General features: G+C 45.7%; 2 protein-coding genes across 4 annotated transcripts in view; both read right to left on the bottom strand.

Annotated features, from left to right (window-relative positions):
* Positions 1–3,628: 3,628 nt before the first annotated feature.
* LOC119227934 (phospholipid phosphatase-related protein type 3-like) lies at positions 3,629–18,182 on the bottom strand. Its single transcript, XM_037487142.2, has 9 exons — positions 16,831–18,182; positions 12,925–13,028; positions 12,407–12,592; positions 11,015–11,144; positions 9,912–10,107; positions 8,561–8,618; positions 6,894–7,067; positions 5,277–6,110; positions 3,629–4,829 (listed from the first exon to the last, which is right to left on the bottom strand). Exons 2-9 carry the CDS (start codon positions 13,003–13,005, stop codon positions 3,789–3,791), a joined length of 2,700 nt encoding a protein of 899 aa, XP_037343039.2. The 5' UTR covers positions 13,006–13,028; positions 16,831–18,182; the 3' UTR covers positions 3,629–3,788.
* A 4,484-nt stretch (positions 18,183–22,666) lies between these two features.
* Positions 22,667–24,891, bottom strand: part of LOC119227235 (glutamate receptor ionotropic, NMDA 3B-like) — an 84,625-nt gene continuing 82,400 nt past the window's right edge. For 2 of the 3 annotated variants that reach the window (XM_062557260.1, XM_037485833.2), the window contains exons 11-12: positions 24,597–24,664; positions 22,667–23,829 (exon numbers count right to left, since the gene is read on the bottom strand). In XM_062557260.1, coding sequence (XP_062413244.1) covers positions 22,851–23,829; positions 24,597–24,664 — 1,047 coding nt within the window. In that variant the 3' untranslated portion in view covers positions 22,667–22,850. The remainder of the gene's footprint in view (positions 23,830–24,596; positions 24,665–24,891) is intronic. The other variant, XM_037485834.2, reaches the window with a different exon arrangement.

Raw genomic sequence — 24,891 nt, 5'->3', positions numbered from 1 at the left:
ACAAATGACAGGATTTCTACCATGATTTAATAAGCCCCCGTGAGACTTAACTTAATTTACTGCGGGTTGAGAATTTTAACATCCGTTACGCTGTAGTAATACGAAACCATCACTTTCTTTTCCTTTTTTATAAATAACAAAGCCCTTCAAGACCATGAGGAGGAATCATATTTTAAGGGCTGCATTTATATTGTCATTATAAATCCCTGTAGCTAGATATGACGGACCTTTCACGCAAGACCTTTTGCTGAATAATTACCCCTAGTATTGATTTGACTGTAAACAAGCTGCAACCCTAGAATCCGCTAATTCAAGAAACTGAGAACTGGAGGAAAATCAGGATATAAGCTCCAAAGCTCCAAATCCCCTTTCTCAATGTGCAAAGATTCATGGGGAGCCGGGTGAGATGGCAGTAGGGAGAAGGATAGTGACAAAGTGAGTCAGATAAAAGAGGAACTGCGGACAAAAGGCCTTTGTGTTGTTCTGCAGTGGTAAATCAGACCTGAAAAGACTGTCAGCAGCTTCGCCTGGAAAGCTACCTTTTCTCTCGCACACACACACACACACACACAGACACATGGATAAAGACAGCTCCGTCCGCATTTTCTGTTGCCTCCTTCCGTCACACACAAATACATCGTCACACACACAAATACACACTTGTTGTGTTGCGCTTTCTGGGACACTGAGGGTGGAAGGCGAGAGAGTGCTGCTGGCTTGCCGAGTGTGAGTCATGGACAGGCTGCCTGTCCTCAGGCCGGAGTGCACCATCTGCACCCCCACTGCCTGTGCGGCCTCGTCACAGAGCTCAGTGCGCCGAACACACACCCACTCAAACAAAAATATGCATACTAGTCGAACCAAACACTCACACATACAGATAGAAAAAGTTGTTGTGACACATACCGGAATGAACACACAACCCCACTAAATCTGGACCATGTTAACTACAGCACGACTTATATCTAGATCCTCATCATCATTCTCCTCAATGCACCAATATCTAAGGGGAACATTTCAGTATACTATAGCCTGTGCATATGCTCACACACACACATACACACACACACACACCCTGCTGGTCATCTGGGATGGAGCATCAGAATTCATTATGGAAACCTGACACTAGCCCTCAGGAAAAGGAGCAAATGTTGCAAACAGCCAGACTGATGCAGGCCGGCTCAGTCTGGCTGTGTGTAACCATGTGAGTGTGTGTGCCATTGTGTGAGAGTACAGAACGAATGAGTACTCATAACCCAATAATCAATGGAGAATATCCTTTTCATTAGAGTGGTGGTAAAAGCTCTGCGTGCACTGACCCTCTGTCTATTTTGAGCCACGCTATGAACACCCGCCAACGCTGTTGAGTAAGACAATATGAAACCTCAGTTATGAAGTCTTTGCTTTTTATTCAATGGGGGTTATTAATGTTGCACATCACCACAGATAAAAAACATCAGCCCACAAAAGAGGACTGCAGAATAATATTAGCATTAATAATGAATGGTAATAACAAGTATTTTTACAGTCAAAATGTGGGGGGGGGGGAGTAGAACGATTATCACCAGTACTAAAAAATGCAGCCCGTCTGTCCGTCGAAGTTTACAGCGCAGACCTGAACCGCGGAATTATCGCTAAAAAACACGCTCTTACACACATGCAGCACAGACCGACAAGTGACATCATCTACCAGCTCCCCATGTGAGGAGCTCCACTACCAAACACAAGCTGTTTCACCGAGCCCCCCCCCCCCCCCTTCCAATAGCACGTCTTCAGATGTTGGTGCATGACTTAAGACCAACTTAACCATGTTTTTGAGTATTTCGTTAAAAAAATCATCACGGTACGATCGAAATTGAAGCACCTGTCATTGGAAGGAATATTGTTATAGTTATAAAAAACTTGTATGTATGTATGTATGAAATGATAATTAACAGATAACTATATACAACACAGTTTAAATACAACAAGTAGCAGGAGGGAACAGGAAGAACACATACTTACTCCCAAAGAGGAGGATGGAAGCGTGTTTCTGATTATATTCCTCATCAGTTCATAATTAGATTAATTCTAGGGTTAATATTCAATCGTTTTTTGTTTAAAAATGTCTAAACCTAGTGGCCTACCTTTAAGCGGTAAGCACATCACCTGGTCACCTACTTGTATCAAACATCAGCTGGCTGAACCAATCAACTGGAGGTGTACCACTTGCTTCAACCTCTTGCACTACACCCATCAGTCCCCATCAGGAGATGCAGGTTGCCAGGGACAACGGAGCATCTGCTGATGAGGACTGTGACGTGCAGGCGAAAAGCTTCAGGATTCTTTTGCCTTGTTTGTTCAAACCTTGTTTGTCAGGTTTCGGCTGCCCCGTCGGGGTGTGTGTTGGTTCTTTGGTGGTATCACTTCCTAATAAGGCTTCCATATATAAGGGCACCCGTGTGACAGACTGGCCATCTCTCGTTCCTAACGGTATTAGATAACAGATGGAATACGCGGATGAATAAAGGATTGTAAGAAGTGTGTAAATATTGTATTAACCTTTCAGCAGAGCTGAAAGATGAAATAGCTACTGGAAATAAAAAGACAACGAAAGATATTTTTGCAGATAAGAAATGACCGTTAACAACTTACAAACCCCTGATGAAGTGTACGTACAAACAGAGACTATTATCCCTGCTTGAGCCAATGTGCATGTCTCTCATGATGATGGTGGGCTCTACTACTGGCTGGGCAGCTTTCCATTAGCAATCCCATTTGTCAAAGGTCCAAATGCGATGGTCTACATACGGAATAGTGTGGAAGCACGGGTTTGATAAACAAAGTTAATCTCCTTAGCGATGCTGCAGGTTCTGCACACAGCAGAGACAGACTGGCTGACTCGCTGTGGCCCAGCAGCGCCTCTTCACTTCAGGAACAATCCTCCATCCATTCCATCGCCGCTCATGTTTACAACACTAATCCATTCAGTGACGTCTGTATAGGGGTGCCCAACTGTGAGTGATCCTCCTTATGCCCATCACCCCTCCTCCTCCTCCTCCTCCTCCTCACACCAAGCCAGAGAGCAAAGCTTCCTATTCCTGCTCAGTCTGGTGGAGGCTGACAGATCTGCTTGGCGTGAGATATGAACTTTCCCATTTGGTTTGTGTATTCAGAGTGGTTATGCTTGTGTGGGTTGCATTCTTCAACCTGTACTTAAAAGTTGATGCATGATTTTCTTTATGAAGCTTTTGGGTGCTTTGCAGCAGGAGGGGTTCAGCCCCACTGTTCTCAAACAGCTGTGCTAGTTTACGGAGCGATAGCGCTCATGTAGTTGTTTTGTTTCCTCAGTCTTTATCCCCGTTATCAAGGGAAAACTTGATTCAGCAAATCCCAGGCCGTTCGTTGTGATATCTCTCTTCCAGCTGCATCTCTTCCACTCCTCCTCTGAACGTGTCTAAAAGAAACACAGAGGATCTGCGTGTTGAAACTAGGTGAACGAGGGTTTTTAAATCTTCAACCTGCTCTTTGAAACTCCCCTTTCTCTCCTTGCGTGTGTTCTTTTCCCAGCCAGAACCGCTGAGCCGGCGCTGTGGGCATTACATGTGAACATGAGAGTAAATGACCCCCCCCCCCGCCCACCCCCATATGGTCCTCTGCCCCTGCTGCCTCTTAATTTCCAGCATTCCGTTGCTAAACCTTCATGTCCTTTTTTTTTTTTCAAACGTCGTAAAGCTCTCTTCACCTGCCACGACCTACTATGTTTGACTGTCTGAAGTACAATCATTGATACGACAACGACGTCTCCACTATAACATCCTCTCGTTCTGCATCGCCTTGTAGTAGTGCTCCTGCTCCGCGTGGCTGCGGGCGGAGACGGAGGGCCGGCGGGGCAGGGTGGAGGAGCGGGACAGCGCATGGCTGTGGCTGTCCATCAGTAGGTCGGGATGGGGAGGAGGGGGAAGCATGCTGGAGCAGGACGGGTGTGGAGGCATGGAGGATGCCGGGTGAGGAGGCGGTGGCAAAGGGGAAAGAGACGGATGTGGCGGCGGGGGCAGTTGACAGGAGAACGGGCGAGGAGCTTGGGGCATTTGGCAGGAAGAGGGGTGAGGAGGCGGGGGCATCTGAGAGGATAACGGGTGAGGAGGCGGGGGCATCTGAGAGGATAACGGGTGAGGAGGCGGGGGCATCTGAGAGGATGTCGGAAGGGGTGGCGGGGCCATCTGAGAGGACAGGTGCGGAGGGGGAGGCATGTGAGAGGGGGCCGGGTGAGGGAGCGGGGCAAGCATGGGAGAGGAGCTCGGGTGAGGAGGGGGCGGCAAGGGCGAAGTGGACGAGTGGGGCGGGGGTGGCGGTAGAGGGGACGGCAACAGGTGAGGAGGGTGAGGCAGAGGGGAGGAGGAGATGGGGAGAGGCGGAGGAGGCAACTCCGCTCCCCCCTCGGCGGCCAAAGAGGAGGAGCAGAGTGAGTCCGTTTTCACGGGGAGCGTCCGGTAGTCCCGGTAGTGGTTGACGTTGTCCTGTCGCTGCAGCGACATGCGGTGCTTGTCCGCCGCCGTGTCGGCGGCCATCATGTTGCCGCTGATGGTGTTCCTCCACTCCCACGGCTTGCCGTTAGCGGGCGACACGCGCACCACCGGGTGGTGCGGGGCGTGAGCGTCGATGGTGACGATGCTCCCGCTGCCGGCGATGCTCCCCGGGTTGCTCCCTGTGCAGCTGTCCCGGTCGGCGGGGATCCGGTAATACGGAGACTCGGAGCAGTTGGACCCGCCGCCGGAGGAGGAGCCACCTTCAGACGTCTTAGTGGACGAAGTGACCCCGTGACCCTGCTGCTTGGACATGGCTATCACCTGCAGGACAGAAGAGCAATCTGGTCAGAATATACAAAGGGAAGAAGCTCAGTGAAGTGTTTGATGCAGATCAAAGCCCTGGCTTCGTCGACTGATGACCCCGAGGTCAATACAGCAGGCACTACAGAAAATTGTATTTACTTAGCAGAGGAAAAAATATACAGGGACTTGGTACATTTTGTTACAGTTAGTAGAAACATATCCAATATCAATGTTATTCCAACTACAATGTATTTTATATTGTCACTGAAATTGCCTCCACACTTGTTTTTCTGTTCAAAATAAATCATTGATTAAATCTGTTCTTGTGTCCAAAGTATATTTTTCAGAACAGGCAGCACTGGCAGCATGCCACTTGAAATCCAAGAATGAAAAATGACCACTCAAAATAATGTAATTATTATGATTTGCCAGCACTCATTTTCTAATTTAGACCCCCTCCCCCACCTGAGTGACTCTCTGCTGGCTGGGCGGCTGGCCCGGCTGCGTGTTGGGCACGCGGGGCGTCGACACCGGGATCGGCCCTGGTCCCGGCTCTTTCACCCCTCCTCCCTCGGTGAGCGTCAGCCACTTGGCGCGGGTCTTGGCACTCTTTGGGGAGACGGGCGGCGGGCGAGAGGCCTCCTCGGGGATGTGAATGAGTGGGGGCGCCACCGCCATCCTGGCCGCGGTCGGCGTGGCGGCGCCCTTGTTGGCTTGCACTGTGGGATAAAGCGACGAAGGCATCTCCTGGTCCCCTTCTCCCGCCGCCACTCCTCGGTCGTCTCCTCTATCCCTCCCGTCGGCCCCCTCCTCGTCGTCCTGTGAGCTCTGGCTGCGGAGCTCCAGCGAGCGCTGCCTCCACTCTGTCACCAGCTGCCTTGACCTCTGGGGGTCGAAGGGCACATGGAAGGTCATGTGACGCTGAGTGGCAGGGAGCTCATCTGAGGGAGAGATGGGGCTGTTGCCGTTGGCGACCCGGGGCAAGGTGTTGCTGAAGGTCACCATGGTTTCCTTGCCCATGGGCCCGCGGGTCGCCAGCAGCTCCACATCCGCACTGGCTCGTTTGAGGGAGGCCAGGGAGGCCTTTTCCCTCCTGACTTTACAGCGGGCGCCGGACCTCAGCCCCGCCCCCAGTTCCTCTCTGCTCTCGGACGCCCTGGGAGTCTTCCTGTACAGGGAATCATGGCTCCGCTGGCTCAGCACCCTCAGGCCGCCGTCCTTCTGCTGAGCTGGGGCCAGTCTATGCAAAGAGGGAGCATCTTCTTCTGATGCTTTGAAGTTTCCAACTGCGAACACAGCCTGGCACAGAGATAAGGGGGGGGGGGGAACAAATGAGGAGAAGTACCCAGCATGTTAAATAAAGACTGAAGCGTGAAAGTGTGTTTTCTTTAATCTTTGGGAGGGAAGAAATGTATATTCCCGTTAGTGGGAAGCAAGTGCATGAATGTGCTTTTTCCCTTGCTGTTTAGTCTGAGGCCAACATGATTCACTCTCGTCTCCCTCGATCAGAATTCATCCTTCACTGAAAGGAAGAAAAGCTTCCACTCTTCATATGTGAAAGGCAAAGAAGGAAGAGAGTGAGAGGAGGAGAAAAGGAGCGTGGAAAATGGCAACGACAAGTTGTCTTAAAATGAAGTGGGAAATTGTTCCAGAGAATTTGGATTAGTTATTCTCTCTCCCTTTCCTCCGTAATAGAAAAGCCTATATATAGACATTCCTTAAAAAACTGGTAGGAGAGAAATATGTGAAAGCACCACCGAGGGGAGAGGTGGTTAAAAAAAGAAGCATTGGCAAGCACATGCTGTGATAGTGTTAGAATAACACAATACAACTATTGAGTCACAGCAAAACAACTTAACCACAAAAATCTATTCATGCGTACGTGGTCATTCCCACAACGCTGTGTGCTGACTGCTAACGACTCCCTGGGGACCAACATTTGCAGGTACTCATTTCCAACACTAAATCCTGAACCGGGAAGTTCATAAAGAAAATTCTTGACCCGTGATTTATTATCAAGATGACTTGAGTGAGATTTTATCCGGATAAAACATTTCCTCGCGTGAGCTCAGTTCAACCAACCAGGTAGACTCCGATGCCGGCTCCTATGACGTATCCCACGTAGACGTCTATCGGGTGACTGCGGTGTTGAGTTATCTGCGTCAGCCCAGCGAGGCCCGCCGCCATGCAGAACGCAAACACCAGCAACGGCTTCAGGAGCTTGGTTGTGCTGCTGATGCTGGCACTGAAATACATCTGGGGAGAAAGGGACACGTGAACACGCCAGGCGGAGCAGGTGGATGTGTCATTGAAAGGTACCACAACTCTTTGGGGAAATATTCTTGCCAACAAAAAGGGGCGGATCAATTGACGATTGAGCCAGAAGCTGGTTAGCTTAGCTTAGCATAAAGGTCAAAAGCAGGGCGAAACAGCTTGCATTGTTCTTTGTTGACTATATTTATATAATTACATTGAAATTCTATCTGTGCACACTGCATTTTGTTACATAACGTGGAAGACAGATGAGTGACAGGGAAGCAGGCGTTGCAAAAATATTCAGTAAAACAGGCTTTTCCTTTTAGTCGTGGCCACAAACAATGTTTTCAATCTTCTTCAAGCAGGAATGTGTCTGCAAGGTGAGATTTACAATGCAATTAAAATGTCTATTGTGATCAACTTTTTCGGTCTTTTTTTTTTTTTTTAAAAGAACAATGTGTAAAGGGAAAGTATGGAAACAAATGGAATAATTGTACATCCTTGTGACAGAAATACATGTATTGATGTGGTGAGCACTTACACAAAGTTAATGTTCTTCTTATTTAAGCATTTAAATAACATGTTGTAACTAACAACAAAAACTACTGCCTTCCTCCTACTGTCCTTCCCTTTGTCTCTCATCAGAAATCGGTCTGGTGAGCTTTAATGAGCTTTAATAGCTCGAATGACCATTGGTGTGCGAGTGTGTGCGTCTATGAGGAGGTTATTTACATTGCTACTTTGCTGCACAGTTCACATACTTATACTGTCCCAGACAACCGAGCAGCAAAAGGTTACGACCAATATGCGTTAGAAAGTAACAGCGAACAGAAATCTGACCCCGTTATTGTTTTATATGAGATTTGGATGACTCCTTGCCTGGAGGGTACTGCAGTCTGAAATACGCAAATCTCTCAGTGAGTAAACACCATAACATAATTGTGATTTATGTATGAAGTGACTGTGATTTAATTCCAACTGAAAGTCCTCTGATATGCAGGAACCAACCTTACATTGCCAGCTGCAGTGTTCCTTATTAGTAAGCTGATAACATCTGGGTCGTTGTGATGAACACATGAATGGCACAAAACCACAAAATGAAACAGAAAGTCAAAGGAAAAAGGAAATGTAGTGCAAAAATGTATTGTTGCATGTGCTAAATTCCAAATTCCGTACCCGACATATGAGGACAGTGCAGAGCCCTGGTGGTTAGCTAGCTAGTAGGGCGCACACACTTGGACACACAATGCACGCGTGAGTGGACCGGCTACACAAACAAAGCACATTTCAACTTACAATTACAATATACACATAGAGAGAGAGAGAGCACGCCTAAATCCATATTATTGCTGTCAATTTGAGTAGCTTGTATGTATTGACTTGATTGTATTGTAAATCGAACCATGATTAACTAAATTACCAGTAAATCAACTGTATTAAGTGTATGATTCAAATACATCGCACCAGGTCTATACACACACAAAAGAGCTTACGGAGATATAGACAGCCGCGAAGCCAGAGAGCGTTGCATGCTGGGATGGAAAGGTTTTCCTAGGGGGATAAAAGGGAATAGTTAGGTGTGAAAGAGTGAAGAAAAGAGAAAACAAGGGATACATCTCCCCCCCCCCCCCAAAAAAAAGCTATGTGTTCTACATCTTTATTGCCACTTGAACATTAAACTAAAGACTAATTGAATGTAATGAGTGTTGCCACAAATTTGCCATTAAAACCTGTGAGATCAAATGTGTGTTTGTCAAACTGTGAGTACTTCGGGGTAAAGGCCAACTAATACCCCTTCAGACCACATTATACCCCCATGATATCCGTAGTGTTGAGTGATATTCACAAGAAATACTTCATTTTTACAACATTTTGGGGCTTCAGCTTGTCAGGTAAGTTAAGTGAGAAAGCTAACTGACTTACAACCTTTTATTTTCTAACCAAAAATACTCAAAACATGATGCAAATGTAACATAGTGTAATAAAAGTCCCAACGTCCTGAAACATAAACATCTAAGAGCAGCAAGTTCTGGCTACCGTATAAATGTTTACAACATGATAAAGTATGTTGTGGTTATGACTGCAGATTGAAGCTGGCGGACTAAATCAAGCAACCCATGGAGTCACTGACTTGTGTGTGGGTTTGTTTGGTGTTGGAGGAAGCAGCTGTCCTACTACAGCTCCTGCTACCGGTAGCGTTGCACTGATGCTCAGAGCATTTGGACAGCCTGACTTCATTTTTTCATTCCAAGACTGAATCAGATCTGATTAAGCTGTTTAGCTTGCTACACCAACACTAACGTTGTTTTTATTATTCAAATTCTATCCCCGTGTCTCTCTATCGGCACTTACTATGTCTAATACCACTCTAACACTTACTGTTGCTTGTTAGTTTGTTTCACATTGCGCCGCTTAAGAGTTTCTTCAGGAGTCAAATATAGTTGCAATTTGTGAGGGCAAGTCTTGTTGTACAAATAAACACTTGACTTTACAAAGCAGCATATAATTAATAAGCAAATATCGTATTATTAAAAAAAATTAAACTGTAACAAGAATTTCACTCTTTTGCTATTTTAATCTCATGTAATCCCCTTCAAATGCAAATCAATTTCCAGACTCCTTGCTTTAGTTTGAACATGCTCTCCTGCAAGAAAGGGATGCGTAACAATTAAGGCTGTCCCCTACATGATTACCATGACTCAAATAATTCCTGATAACAATATTATTATGAATCTATAATAAACGCATTGCATTTTCTTATGTTTGCTATTCTTTTGTTTAAGCAATGCAGATTTGTAAATCGGACTGTTTTAGTGCTTCTCTACATTCATCTCTGCGTCTTACCTGGCTGACAAGATGGCATATTGGTCTTTCCCCATACAAATGTCGCGTGTGATGTAGGCATTGTTTTCACATGACACCCCCGGAGCCGTGTAATTGGGCTGGCAGACGGTGAGGAAGAAAGGGGAGTGGTAACCGGTAGCTAACTGGATGACATCTGTCACTAGGGCTGTTGCCAGGAGACCAAACACATGAACACCTGAGGGACAGAGGCAGGAGACAGAGATAAAGATGGTAAGGCAGTAGATGAACCAAAAGCCTCTGGGGTTTTCTACACCAGGAGCAGTTCACTTATGAACACCTGCATTTACAGGGACAGGGAGGGGAGGGGGGGGGGGGCACTGAAGTGACACCAAAAGCCTTCAGTTTATAACGTTGTGAAGCTATTACGCGCATGGGAGAATTTGGCAGGATGAAATAATTACTCTTTTCACTTCAAAGCTAAAAGTTGGCCTCAAGATATTTCCCATGGAGCATTGTATCATCCCCATTTCTTTATAAGTCACCCTTCATTCAACTAATGTAATTAGCTTATTTGCCTTCTCTAAAAAGTGGAATCGTGTCGGGGACTCAGCTGGTAAACGGAGCAATTTGTTCGAGCGAAAACCGATTTCCATCATGAGAACAGCGGCATTTTGTTCTGTGGTTTGCCCCGAGGTCCAAATGTGAGCTACACATTGGGACATGACAATCTCCAACTGACCTCACTATGAAGGATTGTACAGAGGTACAGTATATAAGTTAATTATGCATTGCATTTAATTAACTGAAATGCAAGAAAAGAAGTCAATCCGAACACACTGCTTCTGCAATGCTGCCATACTTAGGCAGTTACCAATTAACTGGAACACACCGCATAGGCAACCACTTCAAAAAAGCACTCCAAATGTTTCTTTGTCAGCCTCCTCTTTTAAATTTAGCATCGGCGGGAAAATAATGCCGCTTGACAAAGCATGCGGTTAATGAGACCCTCTAGAAGATAGACCCTGAGGCGAGCTGCACCACAGCTATTGTTAGGTACGAAGCATCGTGATCCTCCAGGACTCTCTCCAAAAAACACCCCCCCCCCCCCCCCCCCCCCGAAAAGGATTGGAATTTGGACGCACCGACGAAGCGCACGGTTCTGCGTAGGAAGGAGTTGAAGCTGCAGCCTCCGGCGTTGATGCTGCTCTCCGACTTGGGACACGTCTTCAGTTTGGACTGCAAGCAGTACGTCAGGGCCTCCCCCATCATGATCTGCAGAGAGAGGAAGGGGCGTGGGAAATGAGTGTGGGAAAGAAAAAACGACAGAAAGGAACACAACAGAAAAGAAAGGAGAGTGGGGGAAAAAAAGTGAATGTGCCTTTAATGTCAAATATCCATTTGTGTGATTGTGATTTATGGTGCGAGAGAGAGAGCTACGTAGGGGGAACGTAGGCAAGATGTGATCGAATAGTGATCACTTCCAATCAGAAGGATAGATGAGCTCTGCTCCTTGCTATGCTGCTGATGGATGAGCAGGGTGTGTGTGTATTGATTGGGGGAGCCTGGGGCCTGCTTGATGGTGTGTATTGGAATGTGAGGTGAGTATTTCTCAACGTGTCCATTGACTTTGCATCCTGAGGGGAGATTAAATTTGCTTGGCAGGTGTTGGGGAAGCTGTATGTTTTTTATGTCTGTACCAGCGTCTCTGTGTATGATTAGAACTCACAAACAATATGGGAAAATGTTGCTCCTGTGAAGCTTCACCAGTCAGCATTTATACAAAAAGTGTAAAAAAAATGTGAGAAAACCACAGGATATTATTTTTAACGAGGTTTTTTTGTGAATTTTTAAGTGAATTTCATAGTGAATTCAGCTCATCAGTACAGCTTACAGCAGTAAAACAAGGCTCTAATAAACCAAATGTATGTTACCTGCCAGCATTGTTAACGACTCACTAAAAAGGTTGATCGCTACTCACTGATTCATATTGATCGTGCAGCTTATCCAAACTGCGACACTGTTGAGTCAACAGTAATATCAAAGGTTTTTTTTTAAGTAATAGCTAAAAGCTATACTATAAAAGAGCATTTGTCCACTTTGGAAAGAATTTGGTACTTGGCTGCGTGGACATCCATGAGTTGATATAAGCTAGTGCAATGTCCTCATTTGCCCGCATCAGAGAACCTTCAGAGTTTGGGCAACAAGGTAGAAGCTCAAAATTGTCTCAAATTGAATTTGGGGTTAACTTGAGCTTACTCAATAGAGCGTACGTCCAATGTAGGCTTAGTCCTTGGCGGCTTTATTCTGGCCGAAGGCCCTTTGCTGAATGTCATCTCCTCTCTCGCTCTAGCCGACACTATTCTCCAGCTGCACTAATAAAGGCGTGAAAAAAATATCTAAAAAAAGTATTTCAGGGAACTACCTTTCATCCGCATCAATAATCCCCTGTGTGTGTGTGTGTCTGTGTGTGTGTGAGTGTATGCGTGTGTGTGTGTGTGTGTGTGTGTGTGTGTGTGTGTGTGTGATGGACTTACGGACGCTGCAGGACCAGCGAAGGCCAGACTCAGCAGCATCAGCAGAGGGATGAGCTCATCACCAGTCTCCACGTAGGGCATGGACAGTTCACGGTCGTGACAACGGAAGCCCACCGTCGCCGGGGACAACACATCTGTCAGCTCCAGGAAGTACAAGGACACCAAGGAGGACAGGACGATGGGAAGCTGTAACACCACACACACACACACGCACACAGACACACACACACAGACACACACACCGCCCCATGCAAAAGGACAAAGAGAAGAGTGACTAGCATTTAATATTTGCCTGGAAAAGGGTGATCATCCAATCTTTTATTTAGTCCCACACACCCATAAACCACTTTGAAGAAATGAGAAGAAAGTGATTCATTTGTGAGTCATTTTTTGTTGTTGTTAAAAACATCAAACTCGTCGAGGTCAGACGCATCCAGTTGCCCATCAGCATGAAGAAAAAGTTTTGGCTATGACCATTGGCATGTCAAAATAAAGGTGATCAATCGATCGACACATACCTCTACAAAATAAAAGCATGGCAGCATCGTCATGCTGTCTTTGGGTTGTTTCTTCTTGGCTTTGTTTTTGGGGGAAGTCATCTTGGGGTGGGACCATTCAAGACCTGTTGGGATAACAGCAGAGATACAAAGAGATGTCAGCAAGGAGGCTTTCATGGACTTCTATTAATATTTCTGAGGCCTCAAAAAGACGTTCTAACTTCTGCCGGGCTTGGACGGTTAAACAGTTTTTGAAAGGTTTCCAAATTAAAAATATGTATTTGTCCCCTTACCTGGGCTTATCTTGTGTTACCCGGTTTCTGGGAACAGACATTACCGTTGACTTTTTTCGAATGTCAAATTTGTTTTGACGAGTACCATGTTGTTCCAATTTACGGTACAAATATCCAAAGCCAATATCTCTAAAACTAAGGACCTCATCCCATTCAAGAGGAAACATATGTATTTTGATTTTAGGGAGAACTGTCCCTATAAGGCTGAAAGGTTTGGTAGTGAACAAATTAGATAGTTTGATATTTTGAGTAATTCTGATATAGTATTGTTTGTTAATGACGTGCATTAATAGTGTTTCTACAGGAACAAAGGACACAGGCAAACACGTAAAAGGTTATTTGGATGTTGAGGAGTCATGGCTAAAGCTGTCAACTCAAGAGCAAATTCATTTTCAAAAGGAAGCTTTTAACTTCCAAATGTTTTTTTACACACCAAGTTGTTCTTCCTCACAAACTCAGACATGCACACACGTCTCCCGCCTTCAGTAACCTGCAGGCGTTTTGGAGGCCTCAGAGACAAGTGGGAGCCAAGAGCCCGACTGGAAAACTAAACAGAGTTAAATATTCACAGCCCTCCTTTTCTGCAAGTCCTGCTATCTCTACATCTGTCCTCTACCACGTTTCAATCCTTCTCGCTCACTCGATCAAACCCCATTTACCACGCACACCTCTCTGGGCCCCATCTATCACTACCTCAATCTCCCTCCATCTTTTTTTACATTGCATTTCATTTACTTCCCTGCTCTTTTTCTACAAACTTCCACAGCTGTCCTGATATTTTTTTTATTGCTTTTAGTCAATATAAGAAATTTGTCTATTATATAGGTAATATGATGAGTAATAATCTGCGTTTGGCCAAAAGCCTCAGGTGTGGGTTGCGTTGGAACACATGAAACCTGCAGCACATTGTGTCACAGAGCTGAGCCAAAGGAATCACACGGCTATGAATGAGTTGGAGTGGAGCGTATTGGACTCCAATAAGTGTGTAAATGACATTTTCTACTTGCAATTTTGCAATTTTTTTCTGGCTCACAGACTCAAAGATTTCAGGCAGATTGAATATGAGCACAAAAGCTGCTGATCTGAGGCTTCAATCCAACAATCCCACCCTTTAAGAACGTTGTGTTGGCTCAAAGCTGTCCAGGCATCTCTACCCCTTTCATCAGTCCCTCCATTTTATTGTTGTTTACTCTGGGTTTGCTTAGCTTTGCTCATCTTTCTCTGGCTGGCACTTTTCTCTGACTTTTTTTCACTGTTTTCTCCTTTTTTTTAAATCTCTGTTGATAAATTCCTATCTCTGCTTACTCAACCACCCCACTCTTCCTCAGCCACCTGTCTGAGCACCTCTCTCTCTCTCCCCTCCTCCTTTTCCTCTCCATCCATCCTTTCTGTGTTTCTGTCTCTGTCTGAGATAAGAGGGCTTGACCCTGAGGCGGCGAAAGGCACAGAGAATCAAAGACTTCTCCAGCCTAATTCCCATGGCCGCTAGAAATGAAGAGGAAAGGAAAGAAGAAGAGAGGAAAGGAGAATAGGAGAGAAGCGAATGCAAGATAAGCGGAGATCAAAGACATTTAAAAGAAGAATGATAAAAGCAGCAGTTTGGCTCCAGTTTGTGTATGTCTGGTAGGGCTGGGGGGGGGGGGGGGGGGGATTGGAGCGAGAGAGGCTATTGGGATGGATGGATTCCAGTGTAGCTGAAAGCGGCTTAGGAAGACGCTGCGTCCTGGGTCTCACACTCCCAGCCGCTTGGTCTCAGTGACCTACTCCAGTCAGTGCTTAAACCTCACTGCAACACACACACACACACACACACAATGAGCCTTTTTACTGAAAAGGGAGGCCTTTTTATCTATCACACCAGCATTTGTCCTCCGGGGCATGACGTTTGTGTGTGTGTGTGTGTGTGTGTGTGCTTGCAAACATCACAGCAGTGTTTGAATGGGAGTAAAGTCTTAGCAGTTCACATCCCATGTGTGTGTGTGGGGGTCGAGGGGGGGTAAGGTGGGTTGTATAGCCTGCGGTGGGCAGAAGCAGTCTGTCACTCAGTCAGACAGAGATACGAGACTCTGTGACCATCAACACAGGAGGAGCGGGGGGTGGGGGGGGGGGGGGTGGATGTGTAAGTGCTAGATTAGTTTACGTCAGGCCAGTGCTGTTGAGTAGCATCACTAGGTATAATGACATACTAGTATAATATGTGTATACGCTACAGGTAAAATATTGATAAGGAACACAATATCAAGTGTCTGAATAAGGTATCAAAGCTTCAGCGCTACTTGATATTGATTCTTAAAGTCTACTGGAGGGTTTAATGCTATCCTTCCTAAATGAATACAGAGGCCATATTATATGCTTTGCATGAGGTTGCTTGCTAAACAAGCCATTCAGGGATCCCTCAGGCTTGGCTGGGACGCATCCACCTTTGTTAGGAAAAAAAACACCACAATAAGATTAACTAAATTTAGGTTTGCAGATATAAAGATTTGTTTATTTTCTTTGTCCTTTTGGAAAGGAAACTGGAAATATTTGCAGGATTGCATGAAATTTAAAAAACGGTATATTAATTAATTATTTATTATAAATATATATTTCAGATTATTAAATACATTGAATAATTGAAACATGCAACGATAGAGTAGAGTGTCTGAGTGTGTCAACTCAATAGGGGCAATAAAAAATGTAAAGCACTGGGGGCAAAATATGCTGATTAGAGCCATTTATAATGCTGACTGTGTTTTTTGATGAACATGGAAACTTTTTGTTCCCGATGGTGCAATACTAGTCACAGTGTTCATAAAAATGAATGTTTTTTTGTTGAAAGAAAACCATAGTTTCTCACAACCAAGGAAGTCTTGTTTTCACAAAACTAGCATTATATTTCCTTTTGCCCATTTTGAACAAAAAAAGCATACAAATTCATTCCACAAAAGTAAAAAAATAACACTATGATATGACCATACAGTATATATGACATGGATCCATGGCCATTGACTGAACAGGAACACCCAAATCCAAAGTGTAAATTCGCTGTTCTCATCACTAACACACTTGAAATTGAAAACAAACGTGCAATCATAGTGAACCAGTGCAGTAGATTCATTTTACATCCACCATGAAACTTTCAGTGCTGTCCACAGCAGGGCCCTTGGCTCCCAGAGACACATAATGGGCCATATGCTCAGCTCGATCACACAACTCACACAGGCTCCTCATACCTCCAAAAGCAACCCTCACGATGCAGCCGATTTTAATACAAACGCAGGGGGACATTGCAAATGTGCATGTTGGCTGCATAATAGCTGATAGCTATAAACTCTTCTGTGGGTTATAGTTTACATTTGTGTCCGCCACAAGAAGGACTCCAATCCGCGAGGGCTATTGATTACATGTCGCTGATCCTCACACACAGGCAGAAATCAGCAGATTGCGTATGAGATCATCAATTATGAAGGTGAAAACCATGTGCTGATCTCCCCCCCCCCCCCCCCCCCCCGCCCCCTCCGCCCCCTCGACTCGTCTCTCGGCTGGAGGAGCGGTGATGTTGCTGCGGGGTGGGAGGGTAAAGGGAGGGGGGGGGGGGGGTGCATGCGGGAGAAGAGAGCCACGACGCTGCAGGACAACCGCAGACACTCACCTCTGTCCCGGGGGCTCCGTGAATTCACCGAGTCCCGTCGCCCCCTCCCCCCCCGGCGTGCTCGCGCGTGCTGCTCCAGTTTTGCGGTGCAATGTCCCTTTAATCCATCTCCAGCGTCTCTCTCCCTCTCACCCCCTTCCGAGTCACCCCGGGATCAGGAAAACCAGCAGCCCCCCGCCCCCCCCAATCCAACAATATCCAACAATATCCAGGGAGCACTCCGGAGCGCGGCTATTTTGGGATCCCTTAAGGAGAGCTGGAGCTACGAGGCTGGGTGGGAGAAAGTGGGGAGACCTAGGGAGGAGGAGCGGGGAAGGCGAGAGAGAGGAGAGAGGGGAGGGTTGCTGATGGTGGAAAGTCCAATTTGCGGCACTTGCTGGATGCGCGTTTCTTCCTTTCCGTTTCCCGGCTGTGGATAAGTGAGACTCACGTGCGTCCGCCCGGTTTCTCCCTCTCACTTTCAACCGGCAAGTTTTTCATTATTTTTTTGTCTTCAAAAAGATTATAATACACTAATGGATTTGAAAATGCCCCCTCCCAAAAAGGAAAGAGCTTCTTCTCCGGAAAAGGCATCTGCCACACGGTTTTCGGGTACATACACACACACACACATACACACACAAAGGCATGGGGGGGAGGGAGGGGGGAGCAGGGCTGTGGAGGAGGAGAAGGAGGGGTACAGGGGGAGGAGAGAGTGTGGTGAGTGCGTTCAAGGTGGGGGGAGGAGACAGTCTGGTCCACACACGCACGCACACACACACACACACACACACACACACACACGCACACTTCTCTCCTCCTTTTCTTGCTGGATTCCTGTTCCGGGGCGACGGCCGCGAGGCGACCGAGACAAAGGGCTGGATTTTGGAATTTGTGTTTGTGGTGTGTCCCATCGGCCTGCGCATGTGTGCGTAATGGGTTGGAGAGTGAGGGGGGCGGGGGGGGGGGGTTGTGATGATATCTCATCTATAATCAGCAGCCAACTTGCATTGCAGTTATAATAGTAGGCTCGCACCAACCCGATACGCATCGTGCGATGTTCTTTTTCAATCGCCATCAGATTCGTCCGCTTCGACCTGAACTTCTTCCCTGGACGCGACGGCTCATGTGTCGCTGCCTTTGTTCGCTCCAGAGGGGTGTGGCACGCGCCCGACCGCTAGTGGTGCCATTTGGGGTCCGGCAAAGGTGCTCCTTGTGGACAGCAGCCCACGTCCACAGACACCTCCGTGGATTCACTCATCCTTTCATCAGGGAGTCGGCTGTGCGCGCGCGGGGGTCGCGTCCCTGGCGCGTTTTATGCACGCGCGAGAGACCTATATCGTGTAGCTCCCACAGTTATCAATTCTTAATGGGGCTTAAAACTGAACTTAAACATCGACTCAGCACCCACGTGTTCCAACCCCCCGTCTCCTGTCCATCATTGTTATACACACGTATTGTGAAACATCCTGGGACCTACACGTTAAAAAAAATCGGACTCATTTTTGGGAGGTGCAGGGCTGAAGGAAGTCGCCCGTTGATTCGCCTGTGACGGTTTTACACATATAGGTATTATCAAATAGGAGCACCCTCTCCCACGCTCGTTGCTAGATGGGGACAGGGGGGTCACATCGCTGGTTGCCAGGGAGTTTCTTGGGGTAGTCCCCCCCGAGCCTTCCCCACCCCCCTTTCTGCTTGGTGCCCCGCACCCCGGCAACGTCACGCACACACCGCCACACCACTAACCGGCCCAATATCACCCAAGAGATGGTCCCAGCTGGCAGGAGCTAATAAACTCATCACTCACACGGCCTGGCTCCTATTTTCCTACTAGACAAAGCATTATAGGGAGGGAGCATGTGAGGTGGAGGTGGATTAACATGCTACCAACAGGCATACTCCTCTCAACATGGTGGATTTGGCAGTACCTCTGAGATGCAGGGATTTCCATTGTGTTAACAGAAATGGATGCATCACTCTTTGCTATAGACCTCCGGTGAAGGGAATTGCTGGAGGGATGCGCATCGGGGGATTTTTGAGTTTGATTAAGACAGTCCCCGACTGCTTTTAACAACTGTGACCCAATTACTTTGCAAAAAAAAATAAAAAAATCAGATGTGGGCACAGACCACAGACACAACGGCAGCACACATGCAGGTTTGCACTGGTAGGCATTTGTCCAGTGACAAACCTACTGCATGCAGATAGTGGACAGATCTCCAGGCTAAGGCAGTTTTAAGGCACACACTCCACATCTGTGTTGCATTGAAAGCAGCGAATCCATGCACGTCGATCCATCTATGACAATTCTTTGATTGGATTCAGATTCAGATTGCGTTTCTCTTTTTTTTTTTAACAACCCATGACAGAGTCCATTGTTTATTTTATTACGAGGCGAATAAAAGCATGTGCGAGGGCGGAGAACACGCGATTGATTGGCTTTATCAGCGTGGGATCATCTTCAGTCTATAGGCGACCCGGTCGATCCACTGGCAGTAAATCAACAGCGTGCTTCACCCATTCTCTCTCTCGTATAGTATTCTCTAGCATTAATGATTCTTTGATTATGTGGTGAGTGAAGCATTTCACAGTAACATGAAAGACAAGAGTATAGATCAATACAGAAGGAATGTGTAACCCTTCTCTGCCATCGTATAGGTCGCTTCTATGGGGGGGGAGTGGGGGGGGGGCTGAAGTGTGACTGAATGTCCAATACACATGAGAGGCGCAGATAGACCCACGCAAATGATTCAGACCTCGCTATCTTTTTGATGAAATGATTGGAAATAATCGCTGAGAGCAGGTTCAAGTGCCTCTACGTGGTTGGAAGTTGTCATGACATGACAAGTTAAACAATGGCTTTACACCCTCAGGTGGAGGAGCGGCCCTCTGAATAAAGGGCGTTGCATTGAGAAGTCCCTGCTCTGGGGTAAGAATGATGCAACAACAACAACAACAACAGTCATTCCCACCTATCTCGTCATGCGTCAATTGTTACTTTGACTGGAGTTTAGGGAGGTGTGAAAACCGAGCTTTAAAGCTGTTACAAGAAAGGATGCTAATTATGCAACCGGGTGCCGCCTGAAACATCGGCGTTGAGCAGAGGATTTCTGCTCGATTTCAAAACCCCAAATTGACCAAAATTGTGTTTTTTGTTTTTAGTGTACATCTTTCTTTTTTACATTTGATGATTTTAATGTAAAGTGTCTGTGAGTGCCATGAAAAGCTATATTCAAATGAAATGGGTTATATTATTATTTATTATTATATGCTCACTACGATACGTTATTTGTAAATTATCCTATAAAAAGAAAGTATTTCCCCGGAAAAGCATACTCATTGCTTTGGCGGTTCACACTGCCAATATGAAAGAATGCAAGTAAATAAGTATATAAATGTTTATTTCAAAACATGAGAATGATCATTATGATAAAATCCCGTAATATGCGGACACATTTTCCAATAAGGGGTCAATTTAAAAGTATTTGTTTAAATATCCAATATCACAAGCTCTTTTCTCGTTAAGGCCTAAAATATATCTTTTTTTCCTCATAAATACCACGGCATGTGAAAACAACCACTTCACACCACGGCGGTTTGAAACGTTTAAATGTACACCAGTGCCGTCATAGAAGCCTATAGTTCGGTTTTCCATCAGTGTCCCCGTCGCAGACCTGTGGGCTTTGGAAAGTCTCCCCACACCTTGTTCACAAGGGTTCTCACAGAGGACTGAGTATCACCATACTGGTAGGTGGCATTGCTTTGCGTAGTGCTGGAGTGATTTCACGAAGGCCTTATTTCCCCAGGTCCTCAGCATGAAATGCAGCTCCCATCTGCCATAAGCAGTTTTGTTGGAATAAAATTCTCAATCCATAAACTCTCCATTGTCCATAGCCGCAGGAAGCGGGCATGCAGCTCCCTCTGGTGGTTGACTGAATAACTGAACGAGAGTCCCAAAATATTCAACCTGTCTGTAAGAGCCTCCTCTCCTCATCGTTGACATGGAGCATAAAAAGCTACTCACTTTGTTTTAAGAGAAAGCAAAAAAGGGTGTGTCGTAGTGGAACCGTTTACATATATTTCAATAGTTAATAACGCTAAAAAGCAACAAAAAAAAAGGCATTTGTTCTCTCCCATCTGCCGGGAGGTTGTAAATTATAGTCAGCGTTAATTCATGCGCAACACACTTACTGAGCGCAAAATTGTTGCCAGACTCATAATGAATTACTTTAGTAACGAACATGGTGAGCAAATTCATTCCAAATTGGCAGCACTTGTTCACCGTCCGGAGCCAGAATCCAAGCAGAAAAAAGCACCTGCTTTGATCTGTTTGAGTTGATGATTGAAGGTTCAGGACAATGACTTTGAGGTTGTGATCATTTTCTGTGGCTTTTCATTAATCCAAACAAACACAATGTTGGGTTGTTATTTCTAACCGACTGAATGAGATAGAAGAACACCGTCTTTAAAAAACCTAGACAACAACTATAGCACTTTGGAAAATGAAGACACAGAAATAACACAACTCTGACCCAAGTTGCTGCAGCTACAGATGAAGCCATCACATGTTAAAGAAGTAATGATACAGATCAGCTGGGTTTGCAGCTAAAAATAAATTCCATCAGCAAAGCGATGCGATTCGAATGAAAGGTGTTTTGCAGTGGATTAGCATACTTTCATTTAGTCCTGCCCTCATGCCTGAAGTATTATCTCCAGCTTAAAAGACTGGGTCCTTGATTCCTCCATAGAATCTGTTTATTAGACTTGATGTGGAGGAGGTTCAGCCGCCTCTACGCCTCAGAGAGCTGTCTCCAAATGATTTTGTTCGTCACCAGGTATTATTTGCTTAGAGCTCAAGCTGACATTCCACTATTGCTTTCACATGCAGAGTTACACCCCCAATGGACAGTTAACGTCATGGGTAATAGAGGAGTTGCCCTTTATGAAGTACAGTTTGTGATGAATAGCACATGATGATGCATGGTAAAAATGTGGCCAGGACAATTTAAGTGGAATGGTACTTCTCCCAGAAAATGGGCTGGAGGTGTATATTTGGGTAAATGTTTTCTGTTAATCTGCTTTTTCCTGCCATCATATGATGATTTGATTCAGGAACTGTCAAATCACCGGGGTAATTAGCATTTCAAAGCGCCTGTTTGCGAAGGGCTCACACCTTTTTAGTTTTTACACATTTTAAGAGGGGTTTTGCAATAAAATATCACAAATAGTTGTTTTTTTTACATTGGAGTATTGGTGTTGTAGTGGTGATGGCAGGATAATACACACAAGGATTCTAGGTGTCCAAACAAAAAAGCGTATTTTTTTATTTTATAGGACCTTAAGGTACATTGATTAAAGGCTGTACCACTATTTCCTCACAGTTTTCTTCCTTATCATTCACATTTTTGGGAAATGTTTATTTGAACTTCTTAAAATATATACTTTTTTGCATCTTTACCTCCGGCTCGTAGAATTCTATTTAGACAGACGTTTCTTTTGCATTGTCAAAGAGATTAGTTTGGTGTTTTTTCACATTGGGCTAACTTCAATTTCCCTGTGTTCTTCTCGCGGATATCTATGTGCTTTGGGGTCTCTTTTTCCAGTGTTACCGACCATATTATTATACAGCTGATAGGCTTTTGTTGTTGGACGGCTATGGTTTACGGTTCCAAACAAAACCATTTGAATAAACACTGTGTTTTATAATCCTTGCTGGATTTGCCATGTCTACTATGACTGTCCTGAGGTGGTTCTCATCGGATTTATATGAAAATATTCTGATATTTTGCAGAAATTATATTGGCTTTTCGTTCCACAAAAAAATGGATTGCTTATTGATGGTTTTACAGAGTTGCAGTTAAAGTTTTTTTAGTCATAATTTTAAGCAAGTATGAAAATTATTAGGTTGGATTAAGTGATGTTGTGAGTTAGAGTATACTGTTTTTTTTTCCTGCAAGCGTCCCCCTAAACTTGACCCATTCCAACAAAGCTGTCTTCCCACGACTATCCAATTACCAACTGCACTTCTCTTTTCCCACGCATCAAGTCTCACTGCCCCCACTCGATTGGTTGGCTTTTGTCCTCTCAAGAGTGTTCAGGGTGCGCGACAGCTTAGCCATCTGTCTGTCCAGGCTACAAGTGTTCCGTGATGGCACAGGTACGTTTCCAACTCCAACTTGTTGGTTGACTTGACTTCTTTCCAAACTGCTCGAAATGCGTGACTGCACAGTCCTTTCTCCCGCCAAAGTGTTCACAGAGCTTGACTGGTTAGCTCTCCCCCTGTCCAGACTGTTAACCGTGTTCAATTGGCTGCTCCTCCCGTGCTCCAGAGTCCAGGGGCCGGCGGATTGGTTGTCTCTACCCGCTTGTTGATTATTCAGGGTTTGCAGCTGGCTGGTCCTGTCTCTCTCGGGGAGTTTGGGCTGAGTGGAGCTGCTTCTGTCCGTGTTAATGGTTTGTATCCTCTGCCTGTCCCTTTCCCTCTCCAGACTGGTGTCCCTGCGCACCAGCCCGCACCGCTCTCTCTCCAGGCTGCTCTGGATCTCCGCTCTCCTGGCCAGCGCCTCTCTCAGCTGGGTGCGGAACGTCTCGATCTTCCCCTGCAGGTCCTGGAGCTCCCCCTCCCACAGGCTGGTCTGAGCGGCCCTGCTCCCCAGAGGAGAGAGCACTAAGCCCGGGGAGGCCAGTGAGGAGACGGGGCCCCCGTTGGCGTGGAGGTTAATCTGCGGAGGGGAGGCAACACGCCCCAGGCCTCCCAGCCCCCAGCCTCCCAGGCCTAGCCCGGGACGGCCGACCATGCCGGGCCGGCCGCGCACCGAGGCGGTGTGCGTGCGCAGGCGGTAGCTGTGGAGGGTTTCCAGGTCAAAGTGCACGCGTTTCTCCTTGGGCTCGTGGGAGGGTGAGGAGTTGCAGGTGTCTCCAGCTGTGGTGGAAGCAGGGAGGGACGTGGGAGGAGATGGGGGAGGAGGCTGATGCTGCTTCCTGTGTAGAGTGCAGTTCTCTGAGATACAAGAGGAGGGGCTAGTAAAAGAGAGGAAGATCACAGCAAAAGGGCTTATATGCAGTGACATATGCTGTACAGCAGTATACATGGATTCATTATCCAAACACAAAATGAATACAGTTGATCATTGCAGTGCCATCCGACTTAAAGACGTATCAAACCTCCATTTTGCGTTTCTACTACAACATGCTTACATGCTATACTTAAAAAAATCTTAATAAGATTTGTCGGATATATTCAATCTAGTCATTTTGTTTATTAAGTAACTAAAAGGGAAAAGATCTTCAAGGATGGCTGTTTCAACATTTCTTATACTAATTAAATTTGAGGTTTGACATTTTGGGGAAAATGCTTATTCGCTGTATCTTAAAGCGTCAACTGAGAACATCGATAACAGTTTTGCGCGATAATATATATAGCGTGTAAATTAGAGAGCTTAAAAGTGCTGGTAGACATATTTTGTTATCTTATCGATGGAGCCTGGGTTTCCTTTTCCCCCTAAATGTCAAAGTGTTCCTTTAAGAGTTTTAATAAGTTCGAGGCTGTTTCCTGACAGAAGTCTGATTTTTGTGCACTGGCAAAAGGAAAGCGACATTTGATCCTAAAAAGACTTTCCGACACAGTCTAACTTGTAATAACTTATTTGGGGTGTTTAAAACCCCCCAAAAAATCTAATGCATTTAACAGATTGTTATTTATTTTTGATTTTTCTTGGAATATGTTAGACATTCAATGGAAGGGAACAATCACGTGTGTAGAAGAGGTCGGGTAGTGACTTCCTTACTTTTGGTCGAGGTCGGTCAGCTCCTTCCCGTCATCCTCGTATGTGGTGTGGAGGGCTCTGTGAATTTTCTGCAAGTACAGAGGATGACAGAAAGGCTGATTAGTAATGTGAAATATGTTATCACTTATTTAAATTAACCAGACGAGATGATGCATTTGAATTTCTGAGATTATCAATATTTTACAGTTTTACAGAACATTGGTGACAGCTATTTCTCACAACCGTGCTGTGGTGCTCCTCTGAATAACCAAATTTAATTTGTAAATTCAGCAAGAAAATCAATCAAGGCATCAGT

The sequence above is a fragment of the Pungitius pungitius genome, chromosome 14 (assembly GCF_949316345.1).
Source record: "Pungitius pungitius chromosome 14, fPunPun2.1, whole genome shotgun sequence".
Taxonomy (NCBI): Eukaryota; Metazoa; Chordata; class Actinopteri; order Perciformes; family Gasterosteidae; genus Pungitius; species Pungitius pungitius.
This window is presented reverse-complemented; position numbering and strand designations above follow the sequence as displayed.

Coding starts and splice junctions, on each gene's coding strand:
- LOC119227934 (XM_037487142.2), bottom strand. CDS start 13,005: ATGACTTCCCCCAAAAACAAAGCCAAGAAGAAACAACCCAAAGACAGC. Junction 12,593..12,924: donor CATGCTTTTATTTTGTAGAG/GTATGTGTCGAT, acceptor GTGGTGTTACAG/CTTCCCATCGTCCTGTCCTC. Junction 7,068..8,560: donor TCGCGGCTGTCTATATCTCC/GTAAGCTCTTTT, acceptor CTTTCTCCCCAG/ATGTATTTCAGTGCCAGCAT.